The 26758-nt window shown below is 41.9% G+C and overlaps 1 protein-coding gene across 17 annotated transcripts in view; it reads left to right on the plus strand.

Moving 5' to 3' along the window:
• Nucleotides 1-26758, plus strand: part of magi2a (membrane associated guanylate kinase, WW and PDZ domain containing 2a) — a 720803-nt gene that overhangs the window by 591232 nt on the left and 102813 nt on the right. For all 17 annotated transcript variants that reach the window (XM_080207433.1, XM_080207434.1, XM_080207435.1 and 14 more), the window contains one exon: nucleotides 3859-4491. In XM_080207433.1, coding sequence (XP_080063559.1) covers nucleotides 3859-4491 — 633 coding nt within the window. The remainder of the gene's footprint in view (nucleotides 1-3858; nucleotides 4492-26758) is intronic.

A 26758-nucleotide genomic window follows, 5' to 3' on the forward strand; every position in this document is an offset into this window, starting at 1 on the left:
CCTTTTAGTATAGCAATCATAGCTTCCACTTACAACTGATGTGCTTGCACTTTCTAGACTCATGAGCAACGAATAGTTATTTGAGCAAAGTAGCAGAAGATTGCTGTCCTCTTGGAATTTAGCAAGAGTCATTCCTCAAGGAAATAAGAACATAAGAACATAAGAAATAGGAGCAGGAGTAGGCCATCTAGCCCCTCGAGCCTGCCCTGCCATTCAATAAGATCATGGCTGATCTGTCGTGGCTCAGTTCCACATTCCCGCCCTCTCCCCATAACCCTTAATCCCCTTGCCTATCAAAAACCTATCAACCCGCGTCTTTAAAATATTGAGCGAGGCAGCCTCCACCACTTCAACAGGCAGAGAATTCCAGAGATTCACCACCCTTTGAGTGAAGAAGTTCCTCCTCAACTCCGTTCTAAACCGCCCCCCCTTTATCTTGAGGCTGTGCCCTCTAGTCCTACTGTCCTTCCTGAGCTGGAAGAGCCTCTCCACCTCTATCCTACCCATCCCATTCAACATCTTATATGTCTCAATGAGATCTCCCCTCATTCTTCTAAACTCTAACGAGTACAAGCCTAGTTTATTCAGCCTCTCCTCATAGTTCAACCCCCTCAACTCCGGAATCAGCCTAGTAAACCTCCTCTGCACTCCCTCCAAGGCCAGAATATCCTTACGTAAGTGCAACGACCAAAACTGCACGCAGTACTCCAGCTGCAGCCTCACCAGTGCCCTATACAGCTGCAGCAAGACCTCCCTACTTCTATATTCAATCCCCCTCGCTATGAAGGCCAGCATCCCATTTGCCTTCCTGACCACCTGCTGCACCTGCAAGCTGGGTTTTTGCGACTCATGCACAAGGACCCCGAGGTCCCTCTGCACCGTCGCATGCTGCAGTTTTTCGCCACGTAAGTAATAGTCCTTCCTACCAAAGTGGACAACCTCACATTTGCCAACATTAAATTCCATTTGCCCCTCCATTCCTGGCCCATTCGCCCAGCCTATCTAGATCCTTCTGCAGACTCTCCACACCCTCCGCACAATTTGCCGTTCCACCAATCTTGGTGTCAGCAAATTTCAACACCATACACTCGGTTCCCTCCTCCAGATCATCTATATAAATGGTAGATAGCTGAGGCTCCAGCACCGACCCCTGGGGCACTCCACTAGTCACCAACCACCAATCCGAATAGCACCCATTGACCCCCACTCTCTGCCTCCTATTTGACAGTCAATCCTCTATCCACGCTAACACCCTACCCCCAACTCCATGCCCCCTGACCTTCTGTAATAACCTCTTGTGAGGCACCTTGTCAAACGCCTTCTGAAAATCAAGAAACACCACATCCACCGGCTCTCCTCTATCCACCGCCCTAGACACATCCTCATAGAACTCCAATAAATTCGTCAGACAAGACTTCCCCTTAACAAAACCGTGCTGCGTCTGCTCTACCAAACAATTCTCCTCAAGATGCCTCGCTATTTTCTCCTTGATCACGGATTCTAACATTTTTCCTACAACAGACGTTAAACTAACCGGCCTATAATTCCCCACCTTTCGCCTGCCACCCTTCTTAAACAACGGCGTAACATTAGCCGTTTTCCAACCTTCCGGCACTTCCCCGGAATCCAGCGAGGTTTGGAAAATAATCACCAAGGCATCCACTATCACCTCCGCCATTTCTTTTAGAACCCTTGGATGCATTCCATCCGGTCCTGGGGACTTGTCCACAATCAGTCCCTCCAGTCTGTCGAGCACTGCCTCTCTAGTAACAATAATGTCATTCAGGCCCTCCACTCCTACCATCTTTCCATCGCTAACACCCGGCAAATTATTCACGTCCTCCTCCGTGAAGACCGAAACAAAAAAGTTATTCAAGGCATCGGCCATTTCTCCATCTCCTACCACTAAGTCCCCCCTCTCATCCTCTAAAGGTCCAACGTTCACCCTAGCCAGCCTCTTCCTTTTTATGTATTTATAAAAACTCTTGCTATCCTTTTTTATATTAAGCGCTAGCCCAGCTTCATAGTTTATCCTACCCTTCTTTATCAACTTCTTTTGTCATTCTTTGTTGACGTTTAAACCTCTCCCAGTCCTCTTCTCGCCCACTACTCTTAGCTACTCTAAATGCATCCGCTTTCAATTTAACACTTTCCTTTACCTCCTTCGTTATCCACGGCTGATTATCTCTCCTCTTACGATCCTTTTTAACCATCGGAGTAAATTTCTGCTGAGCACCAAGAAAGATGTCCTTAAAGATCCTCCACTGTTCCTCAGCAGACCTACCTTCCAACGCGCTCCCCCTGTCAACATTCGCCAATTCCTCTCTCATCCTACCATACTCCCCTCTGTTCAAACAAAGGACACATGTCCGGGAACCCACTTTCTCCTCCTCCAACTGCATCAGAAACTCCACCATACAATGATCACTCTTCCCAAGAGGATCCTTCACCACAAGGTCCCTAATTCTACCCGCCTCATTACATAACACCAGCTCCAAGATAGCTCGCTCCCTCGTCGGCTCCAACACACACTGTTCAAGGAAACTATCCTGGCAGCATTCTAAGAACTCTTCCTCAAGCCCACCGCGTCTAACATGGGTCGACCAATCAATATGTAGATTGAAATCCCCCATAATTATCGCCGTCCCTTTCCTGCACGCCGTATTTATTTGCGCATTAACAGCCCGCCCCACCTCCAGATCATTATTTGGGGGCCTATAAACAACACCCACCAGCATCTTCCTCCCTTTGCTGTTCCTAATCTCCACCCACAACGATTCCACTTTCTGCTCTTCGGCTCCTATATCATCCCTTACTACCACCCTGATGCTATCCTTAATCAGCAGAGCTACGCCCCCCCCCTTTTTCCTCCTGCCTATCCTTCCTAAACACTTGATACCCCTGGACATTCAGCTCCCAGTCCCTGTCACCTTGCAGCCACGTCTTTGTAATGGCCACCAGATCATATCCATTTGTGCTGATCTGCGCCACCAGCTCATCCACCTTATTCCGAATGTTTCGTGCATTCAGATAAAGTGCCTTCATCCCAGCCTTCACCTGTACCCTATTTGCCAGAACGCCACCAACCATACTCACGCCCCCTACTCCATTTATTATTGGGACATCCTTGGCCTCCTCCCTTACCTGCACCCTCTCCTTTACTTTAGACCCCGTAATGTCACCTACCCTCGCACCCTCCCCCCCTCAATTAGTTTAAAGCCCTAACTACAGTCCTATTTACACGATTAGCCAGCCGATGACTGAATAGTTTATTTAATGATACAATGCATATATTATGATATGTGGTGAGAAATTGTGCACAAAATTAAACTCATTGCCACCTCAGTATTTACATTTCTCAAGAGCTTTGCTGAGTGAAGTGAATCTTGGAGAAGTGTTCACCGGTTGCGAGAGAAAAGACATGGTGACCCTATAATTAAAATATGCCTGTTAACTGCATATTTAATTACCACATCTATAATCTGTTGTGCCTGAATCCTCTCAAAAAACAATTAAGAAAGCAATTCAGTCAATTTTAGCTCCTTTATTCAGAATGACCCTAAGACCCCACATTGCAGTATCCAATTAATTTTTGCATTTGCCATCTTTGCCTAATATTCATTGTTGCTGAAAACCTCTAATCTCTTCCATTGGGATTCACTTGTGCTGCTCATTGAATGGGGTTTTGGTGAATGCCAAATTCTCCATTCTCACTGGAGAATCCCGCCCTAAGCTTGTGGTAACTCATTGATTTACTTTATGCGAAAGAGGGAATACACAAGAACAAATGCATTTTCTTAATTTCATATATTTTACTAAAATTTTACGTTATTATTCTCTTTCAATCTTTCCCTCTAGGTGATGTGATAGTCTATATAAATGACATCAGTGTCTTAGGATATACTCATGCTGAAGTTGTCAAAATTTTCCAATCTGTTCCAATTGGTCAATGTGTCAATCTTGTGTTATGCCGTGGATACCTTTTACCCTTTGATCCTGATGACCCAAACAACAGCATGGTGCCTCCATTAACATTAGTGGACCGACAACCAAGCCAAGTAAATGGGCAAAATAATTATGACACATATGTGGAATTTGGTTCCCGGACATCTCGCTCAGCACCAGACATCTCTGACCAGCATTTACATTCCTTTAATCCAATACTCACTGATAACCAGATGGATGGAACATTATCAGCAGTTCAGGAGGACAGCATCTCTATGGCCTCTTCTGGAGCCACTCAGTGTGAATTCAAGACGATTGCTATTGTGAAAGGAGCTCAGGGCTTTGGCTTTACCATAGCAGATAGTCCCAAAGGACAGAGAGTGAAACAAATCCTAGATATTCAAGGCTGTGGTGGCCTTAACGAAGGTGATCTAATCATGGAGATTAATCAGCAAAACGTGCAGACTCTCAGTCATACTCAAGTTGTGGAGATTTTAAAGGAATGTTCTGTTGGAACTGAGATCAATTTGGTCATCCAGAGGAGTGGTAAGTCAAACTTTTCAAATTTACATTATTGTTAAAAATGGTAATTAACAATTATCTTGAGATGTTTCAATCTGACTGATATTTAATGGTGGTGACCTAAATAAATAACTATTATGCAATCATAATAATTTCAATCCAAAATGAACATATTGGCCTAGATTTTCCAAGGGAAATAAGAGTGAAGGTAACAACAATCTTATAATGGAGCAAATCAGGTAGTAACTTCCTGGCTAAACATGCATACATACTACACAGTTCAACATAGAAATCTGGAAGTTGTGCTCTGAGTTACCTTGCTTCTCCACAGGCTGTGCCATGACAAAGAAATCAATTCAAAGGCATGAATTGGTGTATTTGCCCACTAAATGGGACAGAAAAAGTTAGAGCTGTTCACAAGTAAGTGCAGCCATGGGGCAGCACGGTGGCACAGTGGTTAGCACTGCTTCCTCACAGCGCCAGCGACCCGGGTTCAGTTCAGGCTCTGGTGATTGTGTGGAGTTTCACGTTCACCCCATGTCTGCCTGAGTTCCCTCTGAGTGATCTGGTTTCCTCCCACAACCCAAAAAATGTGCAGATGAGGCTGATTAGCCATGCTAAATTGCCCCTTAATGTTCAGGAGATTAGCAGGGTAAATATGTGGGGTTACAGGGAGAGGGCCTGGGTGGGATTGCTACTGGTGCAGGCTCAACAGGCTGAATGGCCTCATTCCACACTGTAGGGATTCTGTGATTCTAAGTAAACCTCCAGGGTGTGATCCATCCTAGTTGTTACCAAACAACTTCACTGTCCCTGAAATAATGTTTGTAATTTTACAAATGTGAACCTCATGCCTTCAGAACTTAATTAGTGGTGGAGTTATTTTTACTTTCTCCATCACTTATCGCTTTCTATATTAATCCCATCTTTCCCATCCTTCATTTTGCCTTCTATACATGAGTTAAATCTCATTTATAATTCTTGGTTTATGGTTCCTGATTTAGAATCTGCGTGTCCCAGTGAGGACTTTTCAGCCTGATTAGTTGAAGAACCTCATTGTTGCTTGCCATGCTCATTCAAGCCACAGGTTCCCTGTAGAGGGCTGCCTGAGATCAGACACTGCAATGAAAGTGCACCAATGCCAAAAGGCATGCAAATAAACTCTGGGCATCTGTCAACATAGTAGATGATGAGCTCTATTCCTTCACTGCTGACGGTAAAATCCCTTATCTATGCTGCTTTAAGTTAATTATTATGTGTTTCTTTTAGAAATGGTGTACAAATTGTTTTACACAATTTTGTCGTCATTCTGAGATCTGGCTTGGCAGGATAGATCTTTTCTAACTGTTCCATTTTAAAAACAATTACGGTACATTATTATATTATAGCTGTTGTAGGATTCACTACAGTAAGAAGTCTCACAACACCAGGTTAAAGTCCAACCAGTTTATTTGGTAGTAAATCCACAAGCTTTCGGAAACACTGTTCATCGTAGGTTTGACTGTCCAGAGTACCCATAATACCAGAGAGGAATTGTTGGGACTTTTAATTTAAATTCCACAAATGGCCATGAAAAGATTTGAACCCTTGTTCCCAGAGTATTACCCAGGCTCTATGGATTGCTAGTTACTGTTGGATTATAGCTATGCCACCACTTCACATGTGAAGACTTCATTTAGCAGTTCGAATTTCATTATATGGAGTGCATGTTCTCAGCAGTTCCATCAAATACCATTGGTCAGCACATTGTGTAGCCACACCATAGCCATTCTAAATCCATTTGATCATGGAACTGTGATTAGCTCATCTGAAATTAGCACAAAGAGGAGCAAAATAAATTTTTTCTGCAAGACTTGAAAATGGTTGTAATTCTGGCCTTATTTACAATGCAGTTCCAAATTTAATTGTGAGAAAAACAATATTCTTACATCTATCAAATGGGCTAAATGTCAAACTTTTATTAATGTTCTTGTAATTAGGTACATTATAAAATCAGATTTTTTTGTAGCTTATATTTCAATTAAAGTCAATTTACTTGTTATGCATTTATCATCGAGCATTGACGACAAGGGAACGTAGTCAAAATTTAAAAATTATTATAACTTCACAAGTAATTATAACAGTTCCAGCCTACTTACTGTTTTACAAAGGTTTATGACTATTTCATGCTTGGAACTAATGAATTTGAATGGACAAGGGTAGCAAGTCTAGATGGAAATGTCATTTTATGTACTCAGTATGTCGTTATTAGAGTTGGACATGTATCTGCAGTGAAAATCTAGTTTTGCCAATCAGTAGACCAAACTTAACATGCAGTTTTGCAGGGCACAAATTCCCACAGCTGACAGATCAATGGTGGATGGATTCAGGATCTGCCAAAAGCAGATTTGACAAACAAGAAACAAAAGACTTTTAACTTGCTTAGTTTTTAACAAGCATAATAAAAACATAGAATGAATGGTACTTGTCACACTTATATGTTTCCAAGTAGCACTGGAGTGTCAATCAAGCCTGAAAATTGAGGCTGGGTGAGAAACAGCCCTTAAAGTGGTCAACAGGTGACTAAAGCCTTGTCCATCCCAACATAAAATTGCAGAATGGACAGGAACCCAGTAGGAACTTTATTTGAGAAATTTTGCAGTCACTCCCCACTACAAACCTGCCAAAAGGAGAAGTGTAAAATTCTGCCCAGTGTTTACTTATGTCATAACTAAGGGGAGCACTTCTTGCACATACACAATGTCAGAATGCCAGCTGCTACATTACAGTGTACAAGTTGGCTTGACACAGACTCTCAATACGGTGCATTCCGTAAAAAATTGCAAGTTCTTATATCCACTTTACTTATTATTTATCAAATCCTTCTTTGAAATATGCTTCCGATGACTCAGCGAATGCTGAAGAATTATAATCAGGAAATTTCAGTAACAGAGATTCTCAACTCAGGGTGAACTAATTAACAATAAGAATCTGAATATTATGTAACTGAACTGTCTGGGCTTCGAGAATTCCCTGCACAAAGCCTCAACAGACTGGGGTAAAATTAGTGTTTAAATAAATTTTCTAGGTCTGATTGTGTGGTGTGTTGTGCACGTGTGTGTGTGTGTGTGTGTGTGTGTGTGTGTGTGTGTGTTGCAGGGGTCGTGAGGTGATCCCTTCATAAATGCTACTCTGAAATTGAAAACTTCCATCTTGCCATAGTGTCAGGAGCAGTGTGGGTCAAGTGTTCACTTGTTCCTGCCACATTTCTGATTGGTGGCAGGAGTTAATGAATTTAATATCTCATCCCCATGTTTAAATCCTTTCAGAGCCTACATCCCTGCCCTAGCCCTTCAACCTGCATCAACTCCACAAACCAAACTCAAACTTTTCATTCCTCTGTACTTGACCTCTTTTGTGTTCGCCCTATTAGTGTTTACCTTACCTTTGTGCCCTTTTTTGCCAGTGTGGACCCATACTCCCTCCCCACTTCTTTCTAGCCTTCTATCTTCTCTCCTTAAAACCCACCTCTTCAATTAAGTTTTTGATCATGCCTAATGGAATAAAATTTTGTCTGAGCCAGTTCTTAGCTCTTTTCTGATTTTTTTTTGTTATTCATTTGCGCAATGTTGGCATCGCTGGCTAGGCCAGCATTGGAATCAATGGGTGCTATTCTGGTTGGCAGTTGGTGACTAGTGGAGTGCCGCAGGGATCGGTGCTGGGGCCTCAACTATTTACCATTTACATAGACAATCTGGAGGAGGGGACTATGTGTAGGGTAACGAAATTTGCTGACGGCACGAAGATGAGTGGAAAAGCAAATTGCATGGAGGGTGTGGAAAGTCTGCAGAGAGACCTGGATAGGCTGAGCAAGTGGGCGAGGACCTGGCTGATGGAGTAAAGTGTTAGCAAGTGTGAGGTTAGAAATAATAGTAGGATTATTATTTAAAAGGCGAAAAGCTGCAGCATGCTACAGTACAGAGGGACCTGGGGGTCCTTCTGCACGAATCGCAAAAACCCAGTCTGCAGGTGCAGCAGGTGATCAAGAAGGCGAATGGAATGTTGGCCTTTATAGCGAGGGGGACAGAATATAAAAGCAGGGAGGTCTTGCTGCAACTGTACAGGGTACTGGTAAGGCCGCAGCTGGAGTACTGTGTGCAGTTTTGGTCGCCGCACTTGCGGAAGGATATATTGGCCTTGGAGGGAGTGCAGAGAAGGTTCACTAGGCTGATACCAGAGATGAGGGGGTTAGCCTATAAAGAGAGACTGAATAGACTGGGTCTGTACTCGTTGGAGTTTAGAAGGCTGAGGGGGGATCTTATAGAGACATATAAGATAATGAAGGGGATAGATAGGGTAGAGGTGGAGAGATTCTTCCCTCTCAGAAAGGATAGCAGGACTAGAGGGCACAGCCTCAAAATAGGTGGGGGGGGTGCAATTTAGATTGGAGTTGAGGAGGAACTTCTTCACTCAAAGGGTGGTGAATCTCTGGAATTCTCTGCCCGTTGAAGTGGTGGAGGCTACCTCACTGAATATATTTAAGTCACAGGTAGATAGGTTTCTGATAGACAAGGGAATTAAGGGTTATGGGGAGAAAGCGGGAAAGTGGAACTGATCCACTTCTGATCAGCCATGATCTTACTGAATGGCAGGGCAGGCTCGAAGAGCTGGATGGCCTACTCCTGCTCCTATTTCTTATGTTATTATGTTCATTACCCATCCCTAGTTGCTGTTGAGAAGGTGGTGCGATTTTGATTTTGTGTGGGTGTCTATTTATTTCTGCTTTGATTAGTTTGATTTGAATTTTCACTTTCCATATAACTGTGATTCCTATTTTATGTTTAACATTTGAATCAATCAGGTTCAAATTTAACATAAAAGCATGCAAGCAGATGCCCAGAGTATGATGGCCAAAGTACTCATTTGACTGCAAATCTTTTGTTCATGCAGACCTTCCGTGAAATTATTCAATGAGTCAGTGAAATGACAATTATAGCAATACTGATGTAACATATAGATTTATAAAGTGACATAATGTTTTCAGAATCAAACTCTAAAAATCTGTCCTGTATTCTGTGAAGATCTATAAATAACTACCATTTATTATTATGCTTTTCTTTATTTATGTATTCATTTTTTAATATTTTCAGAAGTTCAGGCAATATAAGATTGTAGGCATTATATACCAAGTTTAACCTGGGAATTTGCCACATTGAGAAAATGGGGATAATGTCTGGTGATTGGCAGAACTGGGATTTTGAACACAGGTTTCTGAGCTTTAGAAACCTCTGGGAAATAGGGTCCTGATGCTCAGTTGCAGTTGGGAGAGTGAAAACTGAACTTAATAGAACCGGTAGAGGTGAATTGTAACTTTACTCACTGAGAGAATCTTACTGCATGGCAGGAGAGAGATGAGAACAGTCCAGCAAATTTGAGGAGGGCAAAGTAAAAAGAGAATAAATATAAAGTTTTTATTTTCTGGAGTCTCAGCCTATGAGTCGAAGGTGGAGCAGGGCTTACAGCAGAATCCACAGCAAACAGTATATTTTACTGCAAAATAAAGTTGGTTTGAAATTTATTTTCTCAGCAAATGATTCTATTTAAACAGCACACTACAGCAAACATTCTACAGAAAAAGAGTATTTAAAAAGGGTATCTATGAAATAAAGCAAGTGTACCTGAAATTACAGCAACTTCTCTTAATAAAACAGAGTGATTTCCCCAAGTGAAATGCAGGGAGTGAAGGAAATTTATGGATCCATTACATGCATAAAATTAAATCTCATCATTTATTTACAGCAATGCAGTTTCTGGGCAGGATTAACAAGGAAATCACCCAATCATATTCAATATTGTCAAGAATAACAGTGCCAGTACATACAACTGTTATTTCACATTTTGTATGATGGATTTTTGATACTGTAGAGGTGTGATACCTCTGAGTCACTCTCTCAGCAATGATGCTGCTGAAAGTTTGACCTGACAAAACAAGAATCATTGAAAATGCACACGAGGTCAGTGTTAGTGGAATGTAGTGTTCTTCAAAAGTTGTAGGACTGGAGCAAGCTACAGAGATAGGGATGAGGCCACGAAGGGTTTGACAATGAGGATGAGAGCTTTATTGATGAACTAACAGTCACAGTAGGTCAATGAGCACAGGTGTGGTGGGTGAATGGGACAGTATGAGTTAGGATATGTACAGCAATATTTTGCATAGGTTTAAATCTATGAATGGTCAAAGATGACATTTAAAAATGCACACTTGAATTAAGATCCTATGTAATTAAAGTACAGAACGGAAGATTTTCCCATGACACAAGATGACTGAGAGAGGGCAAGTTTGCGGGTGGCTCAATGATTAATTATTCTAAATTCTATCTCAGCTGGCAGTTTATGGTAACTTATTCCATCAAATTGTAAGTTTTTTTTCAGATAAAAGTAGTGCTGCTCACAGTTTGTTGCTTTTCTTAAGTGACTAATGTGACGAGATTTCCATAACAATCATAGCTTTTACACAAAAATAGATTTTCATCTAAATATATATCCACATATGCATATATATATATATAATTTTAAATAATTTTCCCTCTGGAGAATTTAAAATTGCTTTCATTTATATGGCTGTTAAAAATTCTAATAAGTCTTGACAGCTTTGTAAGGATAATTGTACATCATTCCCCATAATTATGTCTCCTCATTAGTTCAACAGAATGTCTCTTTTCCTATTCAGCCTTTATTTTCAATCAGCTTTCAAAGACATTGTATTACTGCAGCATTAAAAGTGATCACTCTCTGCAGCTGTTGGTGTGTCAACTTTGAATTAAAACGCTGCAGCCTCAGTTTTGAAGCACACAGTACGCTGAATTATTTTAAATGATAGTTTTCAGATATGATTAATTTTGTGATGAGAGCACTTCCATTTCCATTCACGTTCCCCTTGCCAATCTCATCAAATTGCATTTTTTTCCACATTAAATGAAATCAGCTATTTGTCCAATCCCTTAACAGCTTGGTATTGCCAGAATGCTGAAACGCTTTGTTACTATCTCCACTTCAGAGTAAATCCTGCCCATGAATGTTCGTGAACATTAACAGAACCCCTCTATTTGCCTGTTTCTAATTCCACACAAATTCAGTCCCATGTACAGCTACCCTTGCTTTGTCTGTTTCCGATTATTTTTAAATACTTAAGATGCATCTTGTTCCTTAATTCTTTGACTTGCAACTTTGAGGACCTGTCCTTCGGGTAGCATTGTGTCAAAGACATTGTCAAAATCTAAATTATATAAGGTTTAATACAAGTACCAGACACCGTATTTGGGAAGCCTGGAACTGGATATGTGGTGGTGGATTTGTTAATTCTCCGTATTTTGGATACTTGGGGAAGTGGAGGGAGGAGAAGGATAATTAAAACTTCAGCCATGCACTCGGCTTTGATGGTCCCTAATCTCCTTTTAACTATTTATTTACCTGTGAAAGACTTGGATTCCCGTCTCCTCCTGTACTCTTTCTTTGCAGCTATTTTTTCATTTGCTTTCCCTCCAAACTTTCTATGTTTAGCCTGGTTTTCACTTCTATCATCAACCTGACATCTGTCATATAACTATTTTTGTGCTTCATCTTATTCTTTATCCCTTTTATTATCTAATGTGTTCTGGCTTTTCATCTCCTTCCTTTCTTTCTTATGAGAATGTACCTTAACTGTACCATGACTATCTCCTCTTTTTAAAAGCAGTTAGTTGTTCAATTATAGTTTTGCCTGCCAATCTATGATTCCAATTTACTTGGATTAGACCATTCAACCCATTAAAATTGGTTCTCCCTCAATTAATTATTTTTACTCTGAGTTACTCTTTGTCCTTTTCCATAGTTAACTAAATCTTATGATACTATGATCACTGTCCTTTAAATGTTCCATGACTAACATTTGGTCTCCTTGCCCCACCTTATTCCCAAGAACTAGATCTAGCATTGGCTTCTTTCTCACTGGACTGAGAATATATTGATGTAGAAAATTTTCCTGAACACAGCTTAAAAATTTTTCCCCTCCAATCCTTACACTATTACTCTCCCAGTCTAGATTAGGATAAGGTTACAGCTCTGATTTTTCTTTTCACAACCCGTCCGTAAACAGAAGGGTGTTTTGATTTGCTTCCTGCTTTATAAGCAGTAGCCTGTTTCCCAATCCCTCAATTTTGATGTGATCCAAATTTTTTGTAATAACAGCACAGCAGTCTGGAGATAAGCTCCACACATTCAAATGCAGGAGGAGGGTAGTAATGTTGTCTCCTTTTCATTCGAGCCATAAAAGAAAGATAGAGAAAGAAAAGCAGGGCAAAGTCTACGCAGAAAAGAATTATTGTTTTATATGTGTCCAGAATCAAAGACCTATGAGGTACTCTTTCAAGGAAGTCAACAGGCTGAAAATCAGTGCTATATACTTCACTTTGCCAGGGCATACAATGAGTCTTGTAAGCAATGGTCCTGAAATTCCAGTAGAAAAAGTGTAGTTGGGGCTAGGATTTCAATCTGGGCAGGGTCCCTTTTTCAATACCGTTGCTTGTGGATGGTAAATTGGCAGACTGAGCTTTGCGGTTCCACAAGGCAATATTACTGCTTTCACAAGCTAAGTCCATGTCACATGACTCCCACCTTTCCACTCTGGCTTTGTCAAAGGGGTGTATCCCTTTGTCTTGTCCCTGAGATTGTTAAATGTTTCAACCATTAATACTTGAAATGGAGGTTGCAGGATCCTTTGTCTTTGCAGACGAATAGGCTCTGGTTAATCAGGCCTGGCTTATGAAATGTAGGTGGCCTTTGCATAGATCTCTTTGAATTTGGTCTCTGCAGCTCAGAGGGAGTCTTATCAGAGATAATGGGAAGCAAGTTTCTGCAACACTGCTAACTATTTGAGGATCGCAGACAGACATAGCTTCAGCTGTTTTAAAAGGTCTTTGTCCAGTTTTTAAAATTTTATAAATTAGCCATGAAGATAGCCAAAAATACTTTCTATAAATATACAGTGTGAGGTCTTGATTCCCTAAAAATTGTTAAAATTAAAATTGCCTGCAAAAGGACATAGGCTGACAGAATGGACAGACAAGTGACAAATGGAATTGAATGGAAAGGTTTATGATTATGTATTTTAGCAGAAGTAATGCGGAGAGACAATATAGGCTCAGTGACACAATTCTAAAGAATGTGCTGGAATACAGGGACCTGGGGGTGCATTGTCTTCAGTCTTTAATGGTGGCAAGACATAATGAGAAAATGATTAGCATAGTAAATGCAATCTTCAGCTTCATAAATTGAAGCACTGAATACAAAAGCAGGGAAGTTATGTAGAACCTTCAAAGGAACCTCTAAAAACTCTGATTAGATACCATCCAGAGTACCGTGTGCAGTTCTGATCTCCGCACTTGGGGACAGATAAGAAGGTCCTTGAGAGAGTGCAGACAGCATTTATCAGAATGGTTCCAGGAACGCAGTGGGCAGAGCAGAAATGTTAGTTGGAAAGACTGTGGTTTTTTCTGAAGGAAGTGAAAGTCCGATGAAATTTAATAGCGGCCTATAATATTAAAGCAGGCTTAAATAGGGAAAATTGTCCCTATTGTACACCAAAGACTAGGAGTTTTGGGGAGGAAGTGCAGGGAGAATGTAAGGAAGAATTATTTTATGCTGCCAACAAGGGTGGTGAAAATGGAAACATATAATGATTTCAAAAAGAAATTGGATGGACACTTGAAGGCATAAAACTTGCAGAGTTATGGAGACCTGGCAGAGCTCCCTCGGGGGTAGGCATGGACTCACGTGCCAAATTACCACCTCCTGTTCCATAAATGACTCTGCGACTCCCCTGTTATCATTTTTGCAACTCCCCATGTTCTTGATAAACTTCAACGCTAGTTGAAGGTTTATTTAACACACCCAATGGTCCTTCTGTTGTTTCTTCATGTAACCAGATAGATTCTATTATCCCTTTAGATCATAGATCATAGAACCCTACAGGGCAGAAAGAGGCCCTTCGGCCCATCGTGTCTGCACCAAATACAATCCCACCCAGGCCCTACCCCCATATCCCTACATATTATACCCGCTAATCCCCTCGCACCTATGCATCCCTGGACACTAAGGGGCAATTCCTTAGCATGGCCAATCAACCTAACCCGCACATCTTTGGACTGTGGGAGGAAACCGGAGTACCCGGAGGAAACCCATGCAGACTCAAGGAGAATGTGCAAACTCCACACAGACAGTGACCCAAGCCAGGAATGGAACCCAGGACCCTGGAGCTGTGAAGCAGCAGTGCTAACCACTGTGCTACTGTGCCGCTTTAGGATATCCTCACTCCAGCACTGTAGCATTCTCATTAACTACACTGCCACCCCTACACCTTTCTTTCTATGGCATTTTGTTTCCAGGAATATTCAGTACCAGTCCTGCCTTTTTTGAGCTAGATTTCCATCACCAATCTAACCCTAAATCATCTGGCAAGATTTCATTCTCTTCCTCCTTATGTCGTTGGCACAAATATGGACTACAGCCACAAGGTGTTCACTCCCTCCTCTCTCTCTCTCTCTCGCTCACCCCCCCTCCTCCTCCTGTCCTCCTCCTCCCCCCGCAAGCTGCCACCGCCACCAGGTGTTCTTTAGCCAGTCACTGACAACTTGATCCTGGTGCCAAGGTAGCAGTGTACCATTCTGGATTCACATCTGTGGATACTGTAATGTCTTTTCCCCTACCTATACAATCTACTTTCACTACTGCTTTCCCAATCTTCCAAATGCCTGCTGTACACCTCAATCAACCTCAGTGGTGTGGACCTGCTTCTAGCTGCACTCCACAGAGGAACCATCACTCTCACCAGTGTTCAGAAATCAATACAGATCAGAGGGAGGGATGTACTCCAGAGACTCCTGCACAACCTGCCTTTTCTTTTTGATTTCCTATTCCCTATTCTTTTGAGAGGGTGGCACAGTGGTTAGTACTGCTGCCTTACAGCTCGGCGTAGGTTTCCTCTGGATGCTCCAGTTTCCTCCCACAGTCCAAAGATGTGTGGGTTAGGTGGATTGGCTATGCTAAATTGCCCCTCAATGTTAGGGAGATTAGCTAAGACAAATGTATGGGGATAGGGCTTGGGTAGGATTGTGATCAGTGCAGATGGCCTTCTTCTGCACTGTAGATTCTATGATTACTTTAAATCACCCATTCACTCTGAACATGTGCACCCTTAAACTGTGGAGTGATTGTTGTGATATTGTGTGCATGCCAGTGAAATGTAAAGGCGCTAGGCAGAGGGTTAATGTGGGACTGGGCAGTAGCTTCATCCAGAGTACGATGTATAGAGTCACATGGGAGAACAGACTCACAGATAACACTCTGCCAGCATGTGTGATAGCAGCACTATGCAATACAGTAATCTGGGATCTGTAAATAGTTAGACTAACAATAAATAGTTCATGTTCAAACGTACAAGTCTCAAAAGCTCCTCACTGAACATCTAAAGAACCAATTGGTTCGCAAGGGTGGTTATTTCTACAAGTTATATATCAGAGATAGTACCATAATCTGAATGGTGATCCATACTGATGTGAAAGGTGGCAGCTAATTGCATAAACCAAGAACACCTTCAAAGGAATGAAAAACTGAAAGCAACAGAAGCCAGGTTAGAGAGACATGCACCTCAGAAGAAATATTACAAGACCCCTGAGTGACACAGAGCAACAAAATTGCTTAGTTCATAAGACAATGAGAAACACTCCAACAAATTGTAAAATCCTGAGTGACGCACTGTGAAGAAAACTAGAAAATTCACTAGATGCATAGCAATAATGACAAGAAGCTAGACTACATTGTGGAACAGGTGGCAGTCCCATGACTCAGCGTATCCATAGAGAAACTGGAAGAGAGTGGCAGTAAAAAAATGGTTGGCAGTTTAAAAAGAAAAAGCTGTAGAGAACAATAAACAAAATGGAAAAGCCTGCTATTGGACTGCTAAGTATTTGATAAACATTTGAATGTAAGTAATAAACGGAAACAGATGAGTAAATCGTCCAAAGTGAGGAGCGCTTGTAAATACATTGTATAAAAAAGTAGACTGAGCTGGATATTGGGATACCTTTGAACTTGTATAATGTTTGAAACGATATTTGAAACTTGTACATCTGATGTGCTAAATGTAATTTTACAACCTGTAAATTTTACCAAAAAATAAAGGAAGGATAGCAATCAATGCAATAATCTATTTTCAAAAGGAAAAGTTTTAGATGTTTTAAAACAATGAAGTAGCCAAATAGCCCACCAAAACAAATAGAAGTGGGAAATCAACAACAAAGAAACTGACAATTCGCAGCTTTAAAGAGAGGCGCGATGGCTGAAGTCCTCAAAGCACGAAGTTTAAAAAGAAAGGGACCTGCAGAGGTAAAAAGAAAAGAAACAATGACTTAAAATCTAACTTTGTGGCCCAGAAAATATATCACTGAAGTTTCAAATGTTTGAAAAAGAGAAGATCAAGTCTGGTATTGACATGCTGTACTTGGTTGAAGTCATTGGGTTACATTTTAGCTTCATTTGAAGCAATTTTTAAAAGCGGCATCTCAGCCGTTTGGCTAAGATGCAAATGAGATCAAGTCTTGGAGGAGGAGCTATGCCTATTCCAATCAGCTTGGATCATGTAGATCAAGCTCGAGACAGGAAGTGAGAGCCCCGTCTTGTCAGCTTGGATTGGGAATGTCTCAACTTGTTGAGACTCTGAATTGGACTTCATTGGATTGAATTGGAATAAAAACAAAAAAAAAAGAAAAAGAGAACGCCGTAATCATGGGGGCCCTAGAAAATCAAAAAAAAGAGACATAACGACAGGCTGCAGAGACAGCCTAAAGTTAAAATAATGATTACAGTCTTGAAGAAATAATATCATTTTACTGCAAGAAACTAGAAAAAACAGTAATGGACAACAAATGGGGAGAGCATTGCTGTTATGGAAAGGGCTAGACTAGACCAAGAATGGTAGTCTTGGAGAAGACAATTTTTAGTGTACAGGAAAAGTAAACCTTCATTAAGGAATCACACAAAATGCGAGTTGAAAGGTTTCTTTTTGGTTCATTTGTTAGTGAACTATTCCACCACTTATATACAGATGAACATGAGACAATATTTGGCAAGATATTCAAAAGTTTTGACAGATATTTTAAACTTCAGGTTGTGGAGAACAGAGACCCTATAAGATAGTCTAGCACACTTCCAACAAAACACCAATGGCAACAAGAGGTCCCAGAGAGAGAGAGCAACTTCACCAAGAGCAACAAGAGATTCCAGAGAAAGGGTGACTCTAAGGCAACAAGAGAATAAACCATTGGAAGAAAGGTTGATTATCCTTCAAGATCGAATGTAAGAGCAATCTGTGACCATACAGCAACATGAAGAAATACAAACTGCCTTAAACAGTAGAATAAAAGCACAACAGAAGAAACTTGAAGCAACTCTATTAAACCACAGGAAAGTTCAAGACAAAGCAAGCAGGTTTTGCACAGAAAAAGAAATCCAGTTGAAGGATCTTCACATTACATGAATTCCTTAGGTCAAGGTTTATTCTTCTGAAAGATGACAAAGAGAAGCAAAATGAGCTTCACATTACCTGGAATAAACTGAAGAACCAATTGACAGAAAAGATTGTGCAATGTTGCATATCCCAGGAGGAAGCCAAGATTGCTAAGAAAGAGAATGAAGAGCTGAAGAAGTAGTTAAGTGGCAAAGAGAAGGCATTGGAAGGAAAAGCTGTAAAACTTTTCCAGCTGTAGACGAGAAAGAGGAGAGAGAAATAAGACTGAAAGCTGTACATCTGACTCTGAAGCACAAGGAACTAATAGGAAAATAAAGCACTTGATATCTCTGACGCACTGTCGCATTTCATTAAGCTGAATGAAAAGATACATAAACTTCCAAAGTGACTTGAAAATAAAACATCGAATGTTTGGCTGAAATTATGCAACAAGTGGAAATGAAAGTGCCATTTGTGAAACATATGCATCCAGCGAGAACATGGCAAACACCATGAAAAAAGAAAATTCAGGCCTGCTGTAGGAATGAATGGAGTGCACATTCACGTGAAAAAGAACAGCACCATCCCAGTGTCCAAAAAAGCAGACAGGTTGTTAATAAAGAGAAACTCATTGAAAATGCACCAGAAAGGGCAGTGGTGGGGGGAGAATGAATTCAAGAAAAATTGTATTGTAATATTCCATCTGAAGGGAGGAATTTTTCTTGAGAGAGAGAAGAGTTGTTGTGATTTTGTGTGTATGCCACAGTAATGTAAAGCTGCTCAGCAGAGAAAGAGTTAACATGGAACAGGAGAATAGTACCGTCCATGGTATGATGCATAGAGTCACATGATAATACACTCTTGGAGAACAAACTCAGAAATAGCATTCTGCAATCAGACTGTAGAGTAGCAGTGTGATGCCAGACTGTAACGTGGGATCTGTAAATGTTTAAAGACTAACAATAAAGGATTCATGTTCAAACATCCAAGTCTCGAGTTCACCTTGTTGAGACATTATCACATCCAAGAACGAGCTATTATGAAAGCTATTATGAAGCTATTCTGATTGGCGGTTGGTGACTAGTGGAGTGCCGCAGGGATCGGTGCTGGGGCCTCAACTATTTACCATTTATATAGATGATCTGGAGGAGGGGGCTGAGTGTAGGGTGTCGAAATTTGCTGATGACACAAAGATAAGTGGAAAAGCAAATTGTGCGGAGGGTGTGGAAAGTCTGCAGAGGGATCTAGATAGGCTAAGCGAGTGGGCGAGGACCTGGCAGATGGAGTACAATGTTAGCAAGTGTGAGGTTATCCACTTTGGCAGGAATAATAGTAGGAGGGATTACTATTTAAAGGACGAAAAGCTGCAGCATGCTACGGTGCAGAGGGACCTGGGGGTCCTTGTGCATGAGTCGCAAAAACCCAGTCTGCAGGTGCAGCAGGTGATCAGGAAGGCAAATGGGATGCTGGCCTTTATAGCAAGGGGGATAGAATATAAAAGCAGGGAGGTCTTGCTGCAACTGTACAGGGCACTGGTGAGGCCGCAGCTGGAGTACTGTGTGCAGTTTTGGTCGCCGCACTTGCGCAAGGATATTTTGGCCTTGGAAGGAGTGCAGAAGTGTTCACTAGGCTGATACCAGAGATGAGGGGGTTGAACTATGAAGAGAGGCTGAATAGACTAAGTTGTACTCGTTGGAGTTTAGAAGGATGAGGGGGGATCTTTTAGAGACGTATAAGATAATGAAGGGGATGGATAGGGTAAAGGTAGAGAGATTCTTCCCGCTCAGAAAGGACAGCAGGACTAGAGGGCACAGCCTCAAGATAAGGGGGGGAGGCAGTTTAGAACGGAGTTGAGGAGGAACTTCTTCACTCAAAGGGTGGTGAATCTCTGGAATTCTCTGCCCGTTGAAGTGGTGGAGGCTACCTCACTAAATATATTTAAGACACGGGTAGATAGGTTTTGGTAGGCAAAGGAATTAAGGGTTATGGGGAAAAAGCGGGAAAGTGGAACTGAGCCACTTCAGATCAGCCATGATCTTATTGAATGGCGGGGCAGGCTTGAAGGGCTAGATGGCCTACTCCTGCTCCTATGTTCTTATTACGTACTCAACTTTGCAAAGGCACCACAGTGAAGCTAGCTACTACTAAAACGTTAAAAGCCAGATCTCGAGCTGCTACAGCTGACAACACTTCCTGCCCAGGATATGAGAAGCATCCTGGAATTCCCATATTGAAAAGGATTGGTGATGCAGGGGATTAAGATGCCCTGCCATGCCTTTATTTATTAGACTAATAACTGATTTAACAGAAATAAACTTAAGGTTCAACTCAAAACTCATCAATTACTCATCAATCAGCTACTGCTTCCTTTCGCTTACATCACATTATTTTATGGGGAATTAACTTAAATATTTTACTTATCTCTTCTTGTCATTTTTTATATGAAAATGTAATATAATAAACAAACAACTGCAGCACGTGTGAGTGAGTTTTTTTTAAAACTCCAATTGAAACCAGGCAGACAAGGAATTAAAACCAAATGGCTCTATTTCCATCTCGTGACATTTTTCATTCTGATAATTTTATTGGTGACTGAGGTGTCCACTTGGCCAGAGCCTGATTTATTGACATACACAGAATCATGATGGCATTTTAATTTCCTGCACTTTGAATTTTCTAGCATCTCTGAAAAGCATTTTTTGTTGTCTTTATGTTTGCTTTACACAACTCATCAGACTCATCATACACAGGCCTGATAACCTAAATGTAGGGTTGGTTCATTTGAAGATACAGCACAGGATTGCTCAGCAGACAGATCTCCTTCATAGATTTAATACCTACAAGGACAACGCAGCTGCAATTCCTACAGCATACTGAACACCAATAGCTGCTGGTCACTTGTTCCTCCACATCCTGGCAACTTGCTCATTTGCGGATTCCATTAAAATGATATTGCAACATCCCCTTTTTGCCCAGGATAACATTATGTACTTTAGGAGTAAAAGTACATGTGCAGTAGTGGTGGTTGCAAAACTATTTACACAATGATAGTTGTATAAAACACTGGTGAGGCCACAACTGGAGTATTGTGTATAGTCCTGATCACCGCATTACAGGAAGGACATAATTGCTCTGGAGAGAGTGCAGAAGAGGTTTACACGAATGTTGACAGGATTAGAAAAGTGCAGCTTGGATAGGGTGGGGTTATTTTCCTTGAACAAAGAAGGCTACGGGGTGACTTGATTGAGGTGTACAAAATTATGAGAGGAAGAGAATGGACTGGATAAAATTGTTTCCCTCAGTGGAGAAATCTGGAACCAGGAGACACAGATTCAAGATAAGTGGCAAAAAGTGTAGAGGGGACATGAGGAAGTACTTTCTAATATTGCTGGTGGAGTACCTGGATCTGCACCTTAAATGCTGTAAACTACAGGGCTATGGGCTCATGCAGGAAGTTGTGATTTGAAAGGGCAGCTGGGTATCCTCGGGCTGGCATGGACAAGATGGGCCAATCGGTCTTTTCCTGTGCTGTAACATTTCTATGATTCTATCTCGGTTTAAGAGTATTGTATAGCTTGGCAAACCTTCTGGATCTCATGATGAAATGACCTTCCTGAGATCTAGAGTTGCCACTTATGTGATCTTGACTTGTAGGTGCTTTGACATCTTGTGTGTTAATAGACTGATTTCATGATGGACTTCCATAATTTCATTTTCAGAGTTTATATTTGGATGTGTTCTCGATGCAATTGGAATGCTAGGTGTTATACAATTCCCTTAGCTGGCTTCTGTTTCTCCTTGACGTCATTCCATTCAATGTTGTGACCTCATAAGATCTTCATTCATTGCACACTCTGGATACTTCTGCAGGTGACCAGATTCAGTGGATGGGATGTGTGACATGACCCTTTTGTCCTATGCACAGACTAGGCAGTTCTGCACCTGAATGTCACTTGTGCACTATCTTCATACTCCCTTGTTTTTTTGAGAAGTTTCAAATATGAGACAAGTGAAGGCTTGGAAAAATTGTCCTAACTTGCCTTTTGAAAGTGATTTTCACTGGTGATGGTAAGTCTGTGACTAAAGGTGTTGCTCTTAAATGTAACATGGCAATCTGGAGATCTTCATGTCCTCACATTTCATGATCTTTACCTTAATGCTGCAAACCATTCACTTGGCAAGACCATTGGGCCTGGGATACTAAAGAAGGGTCACATGGTTTATGCCCCGTTTACCATTTAAGAGGTCTGCCATTATTGTTACGACACTGAGGTTATTCCCCTTTATCTTATGTTGTAATCTGCTACAATTATTTGGGAAGGTCTTATTGGTTCTTAACTAACAGTTAGACATTCATAAGAACATAAGAACATAAGAAATAGGAGCAGGAGTAGGCCAACTAGCCCTTCGAGCCTGCCCCGCCATTCAATAAGATCATGGCTGATCTGTCGTGGCTCAGTTCTACATTCCCGCCCTCTCCCCATAACCCTTAATCCCCTCTCTTATCAAAAACCCATCAATCTGCTTCTTAAAAATATTTAGCGAGGTAGCCTCCACCACTTCAACTGGCAGAGAATTCCAGAGATTCACCACCCTTTGAGTGAAAAAGTTCCTCCTCCACTCCGTTCTAAACCACCCCCCCTTTATCTTGAGGCTGTGCCCCCTAGTCCTACTATCCTTTCTGAGCGGGAAGAGTCTCTCCACCTCTATCCTATCCGTCCCATTCATCATCTTATACGTCTCAATGAGATCTCCCCTCATTCTTCTAAACTCTAACAAGTACAAGCCTAATTTATTCAGCTTCTCCTCATAGCTCAACCCCCTCAACTCCGGCATCAGCCTAGTAAACCTCGTTTGCACTCCCTCCAAGGCCAAAATATCCTTGCGTAAGTACGGCGCCCAAAACTGCACACAGTACTCCAGCTGCGGCCTCACCAATGTCCTATACAGCCGCAGCAAGACCTCCCTACTTTTATATTCAATCCCCCTCGCTATGAAGGCCAGCATCCCATTCGCCTTCCTGACCACCTGCTGCACCTGCAAGCTGGGTTTTTGCGACTCATGCACAAGGACCCCGAGGTCCCTCTGCACCGTCGCCTGCTGCAGTTTTTCTCCACGTAAGTAATAATCCTTCCTACCATTATTCCTACCAAAGTGGACCACCTCGCACTTGCCAACATTAAATTCCATTTGCCATTTCTTGGCCCATTCACCCAGCCTATCTAGATCCTTCTGTAGACTCTCCCCACCCTCCACACAATTTGCCTTTCCACCAATTTTGGTGTCATCAGCAAATTTCGACACCCTACACTCGGTTCCCTCCTCCAGATCATCTATATAAATGGTAAATAGCTGAGGCCCCAGCACCGACCCCTGGGGCACTCCACTAGTCACCATCCGCCAATCCGAATAGCACCCATTGACCCCCACTCTCTGCCTCCTATTTGACAACCAATCCTCTATCCACGCTAACACCCTCCCCCCAACTCCATGCCCCCTGACCTTCTGCAATAACCTCTTGTGAGGTACCTTGTCAAACGCCTTCTGAAAATCCAGAAAGACCACATCCACCGGCTCTCCTCTATCCACCGCCCTAGACACATCCTCATAGAACTCCAGTAAATTTGTCAGACACGACTTCCCTTTAACGAAACCGTGCTGCGTCTGCTCTATCAAGCAGTTCCCCTCAAGATGCCTTGCTATTTCCTCCTTGATGACGGATTCTAACATTTTACCTACCACAGACGTTAAACTAACAGGCCTATAATTCCCCGCCTTTTGCCTGGCACCCTTCTTAAACAACGGCGTAACATTAGCCGTTTTCCAATCTTCCGGCACTTCCCCGGAATCCAGCGACGTCTGGAAAATAACCACCAAGGCATCCACTATCACCTCCGCCATTTCTTTCAGGACCCTCGGATGCATTCCATCCGGTCCTGGGGACTTATCCACAATCAGCCCCTCCAGTCTGTCGAGCACCACCTCTCTAGTAACAGTAATGTCATCGAGACCCACTCATTAATATAACGGCCTGACGTTCGCTTTAAGTGAAAAATTAACAAGGTATTTTGTTTAAATAACCAGGAACTTTAAACAGGTAACATACTGATTAAGGTACATTTCAACTGAAGTGCTGTTTGAATACTACAATGAACGTTCATTACCAATACAGTAATAACAGAAGTTTAGTCACTCAAATATATATACTGAGGTCTGCGGTAGTTGTCTGCTATCTGTAAGGTCTATCTGACTTGGTATCCTTCTGTTAGATAGCTGGATAATTCTGTTAAGAAATGTTTAAACTGGCAGCGGTGGAGAGGTGCTGTGGAATTGAATGCTGACTTTTTTGACTAGCTGCCCTGGCCTCTGGGGATGTTCTTCCAAGATATTCTCCAGACATTTTTCTGCAGAAAAGACTGTTGCTTTGGCCTTTATACCTGTGATAACGTCATAATTTTCTTACACCACAATTGGTTTAATGTTGTCAACACTATCAAATTCAAATCTGATTGGCTCTTAATAGTTGAGTGTTTTCTTTAAACTCATAAGCTGTTAGCTGAGTGTCTTCTTTAAACTCAGAGGCTAACAAAAATGCAAAAACCTGCAGAGCCGGTTACCAAAACAACCCTGATGCTTTTGGTCTTTTTGAAACAAAGGCTGCAACCTGATGACTGTGTACTCTGCATGTTAGCACAGAACTCAAAAACTGCTTTTAAAGGGACTATGCACTGTTTTCTTCCCCTCAAACATTTTTTACAATTATTTTATATCTTTACAAAAATTTTTATATCTTTACAAACTCAACTTTTCAGCATTATGTTGTGGCTTATTGTCCAATATGGTTTCTTTAAGTATACTGAACAAATTAAATATTAAAATCACTGTATCCGCTGTAAATGTATTTGAGGCATCCTTCAGTTGTCTAATGACTGGAAACTTGGAAACGTAATCGGTGACTTGGAGAAAGTGATCACCGCAGCTGGTGAATAAATCTGCTGTGATTTTCAACCAAGTGTCCAATGGAATTTTGTGACGATATGAAGGTTATTTGTGTTGATGTGGATGGCGTCTCTGACATGCTTCACATGTCCTCACTGTCACCTTAATATCAATGGGCCATAAATTCTTTTCACAAATTCACAACTCACATTCTAAGCAGTATTCTGTAAACTGTGTGTGCCTTTATATGATCAGAACTCTGTGATCAGAACTCTCCAGTCACCTGACGAAGGGGCAGAACCCCGAAAGCTTGTGGCGTTTACTACCAAATAAACCTGTTGGACTTTAACCTGGTGTTGTGAGACTTCTTACTGCCCTTCCAGAACCAGATTTCCTATATCGATCAACCCAATATCATTTTTACCACATATCTCTCAAGGATCTTGGAAGAGGTCAACTTCACAGTGGGTGAAATAAACTGCATATCTCACCAGGCTTGTTTGCTTCTGTGCCCTAGCTACTGTGCCACTACTGGTAGCAGCACCAAATGCTTTCATGTGTTGTTGTCCTGTCACAAAGGCTTCATGTTTTCAACCAGCTTTTAGCAGCACTATCATGACCTCTCTTTTCCTCCACAAGGTGTTTTTGGAAAGCATCAATCAGCATCAAAGCTATAATCAGCACAACGATCCATTCAGACAGCTCAGTTTCCAAACAATCACAGTCCTTGTCCTTATCACAGCAGCTGCTGAGAAACTGATCAATTTATTTTTGTAGCTGCTATCTGTGGGACATCAGTCCCAGGTTCCACCTTCAGATCCTGCAGCAATACATTTATGTTGAGCCCCCTCCTTGATTGTGTACCCTGGTGATGTATTTCTTCACCAGGTTCATGGCCTCAATTATAACATGCAGTTCCTTTTTATAGCCCTGAGAGGTCTTCGAAACTCCTTTCAGGCATTGCCAGCCATCTACCAGGACATACTGAAAATCTGGGACATGGTTGCCTTGCACTGCAGCTCTGTCTCATCTGGAGTAGTGGCTGTTATCAGGGAGCTGCTGCTCAGGAATCCACTCCTTCACCAACTCCATTTCCGTTGGCTGGCGGAGAGACAGGCTGTGGATGCTGGAATGATCAGAACAAAGAACAACACAGCACAGGAAACAGGCCCTTCGGCCCAACGAGCCCGCGCCGCCATTTTAACAATGTGCTTTTCCTCCTCCACTCTTGACCCATGTCTGTGCTTATGGTACCCCCATTGGAAACCAGATTAAGGGGAGAATAATTTAGGGACAATTTGTTACACCAATCAGCCTAAGAGCACATCTTTGGGGTGTGGGAGGAAACCGGAGCACTCAGAGGAAACCCACGCAACCACAGGGAGAATACACAAACTCCCACAGATACTGGTCAAATCTATGTATCTGCACAGCAAACAGTGATAATCACTGAGCTGTTGTGGTGCCCATCTGCTGGTCCAGTTTAAGCGTACACAAACGGCTCGAAGTACAAGGCTACTCTCGAAACATTCAAGAGCAGCCCACACATGACCCACCGCGTGTATGCCCCTCTTTAGACAACAAGGTGGACCGACGCACCTGTGGCATAAAAGAGAAAAACATCAACATATACAACAGTTGATTTCCAGGAACCTCCCAAGGCTCTGATCCTTATTTAAAACAGTCTCCTAAAACCCTCCATCCCTATTTTGCTCATGTGTCTATCTAAGTAAACCTTAAACAAGTCCAGCATGCCTGCCTGCCTCCACCACCTCATTTGGCAGTGCATTCCATGCCCCCACGACCCTCTGTGTGAAAAACCTCTCTCTAGCA

This window comes from Carcharhinus amblyrhynchos, chromosome 19 (assembly GCF_965287045.1).
Source record: "Carcharhinus amblyrhynchos chromosome 19, sCarAmb.v2.hapA, whole genome shotgun sequence".
In the NCBI taxonomy this organism is placed as follows: Eukaryota; Metazoa; Chordata; class Chondrichthyes; order Carcharhiniformes; family Carcharhinidae; genus Carcharhinus; species Carcharhinus amblyrhynchos.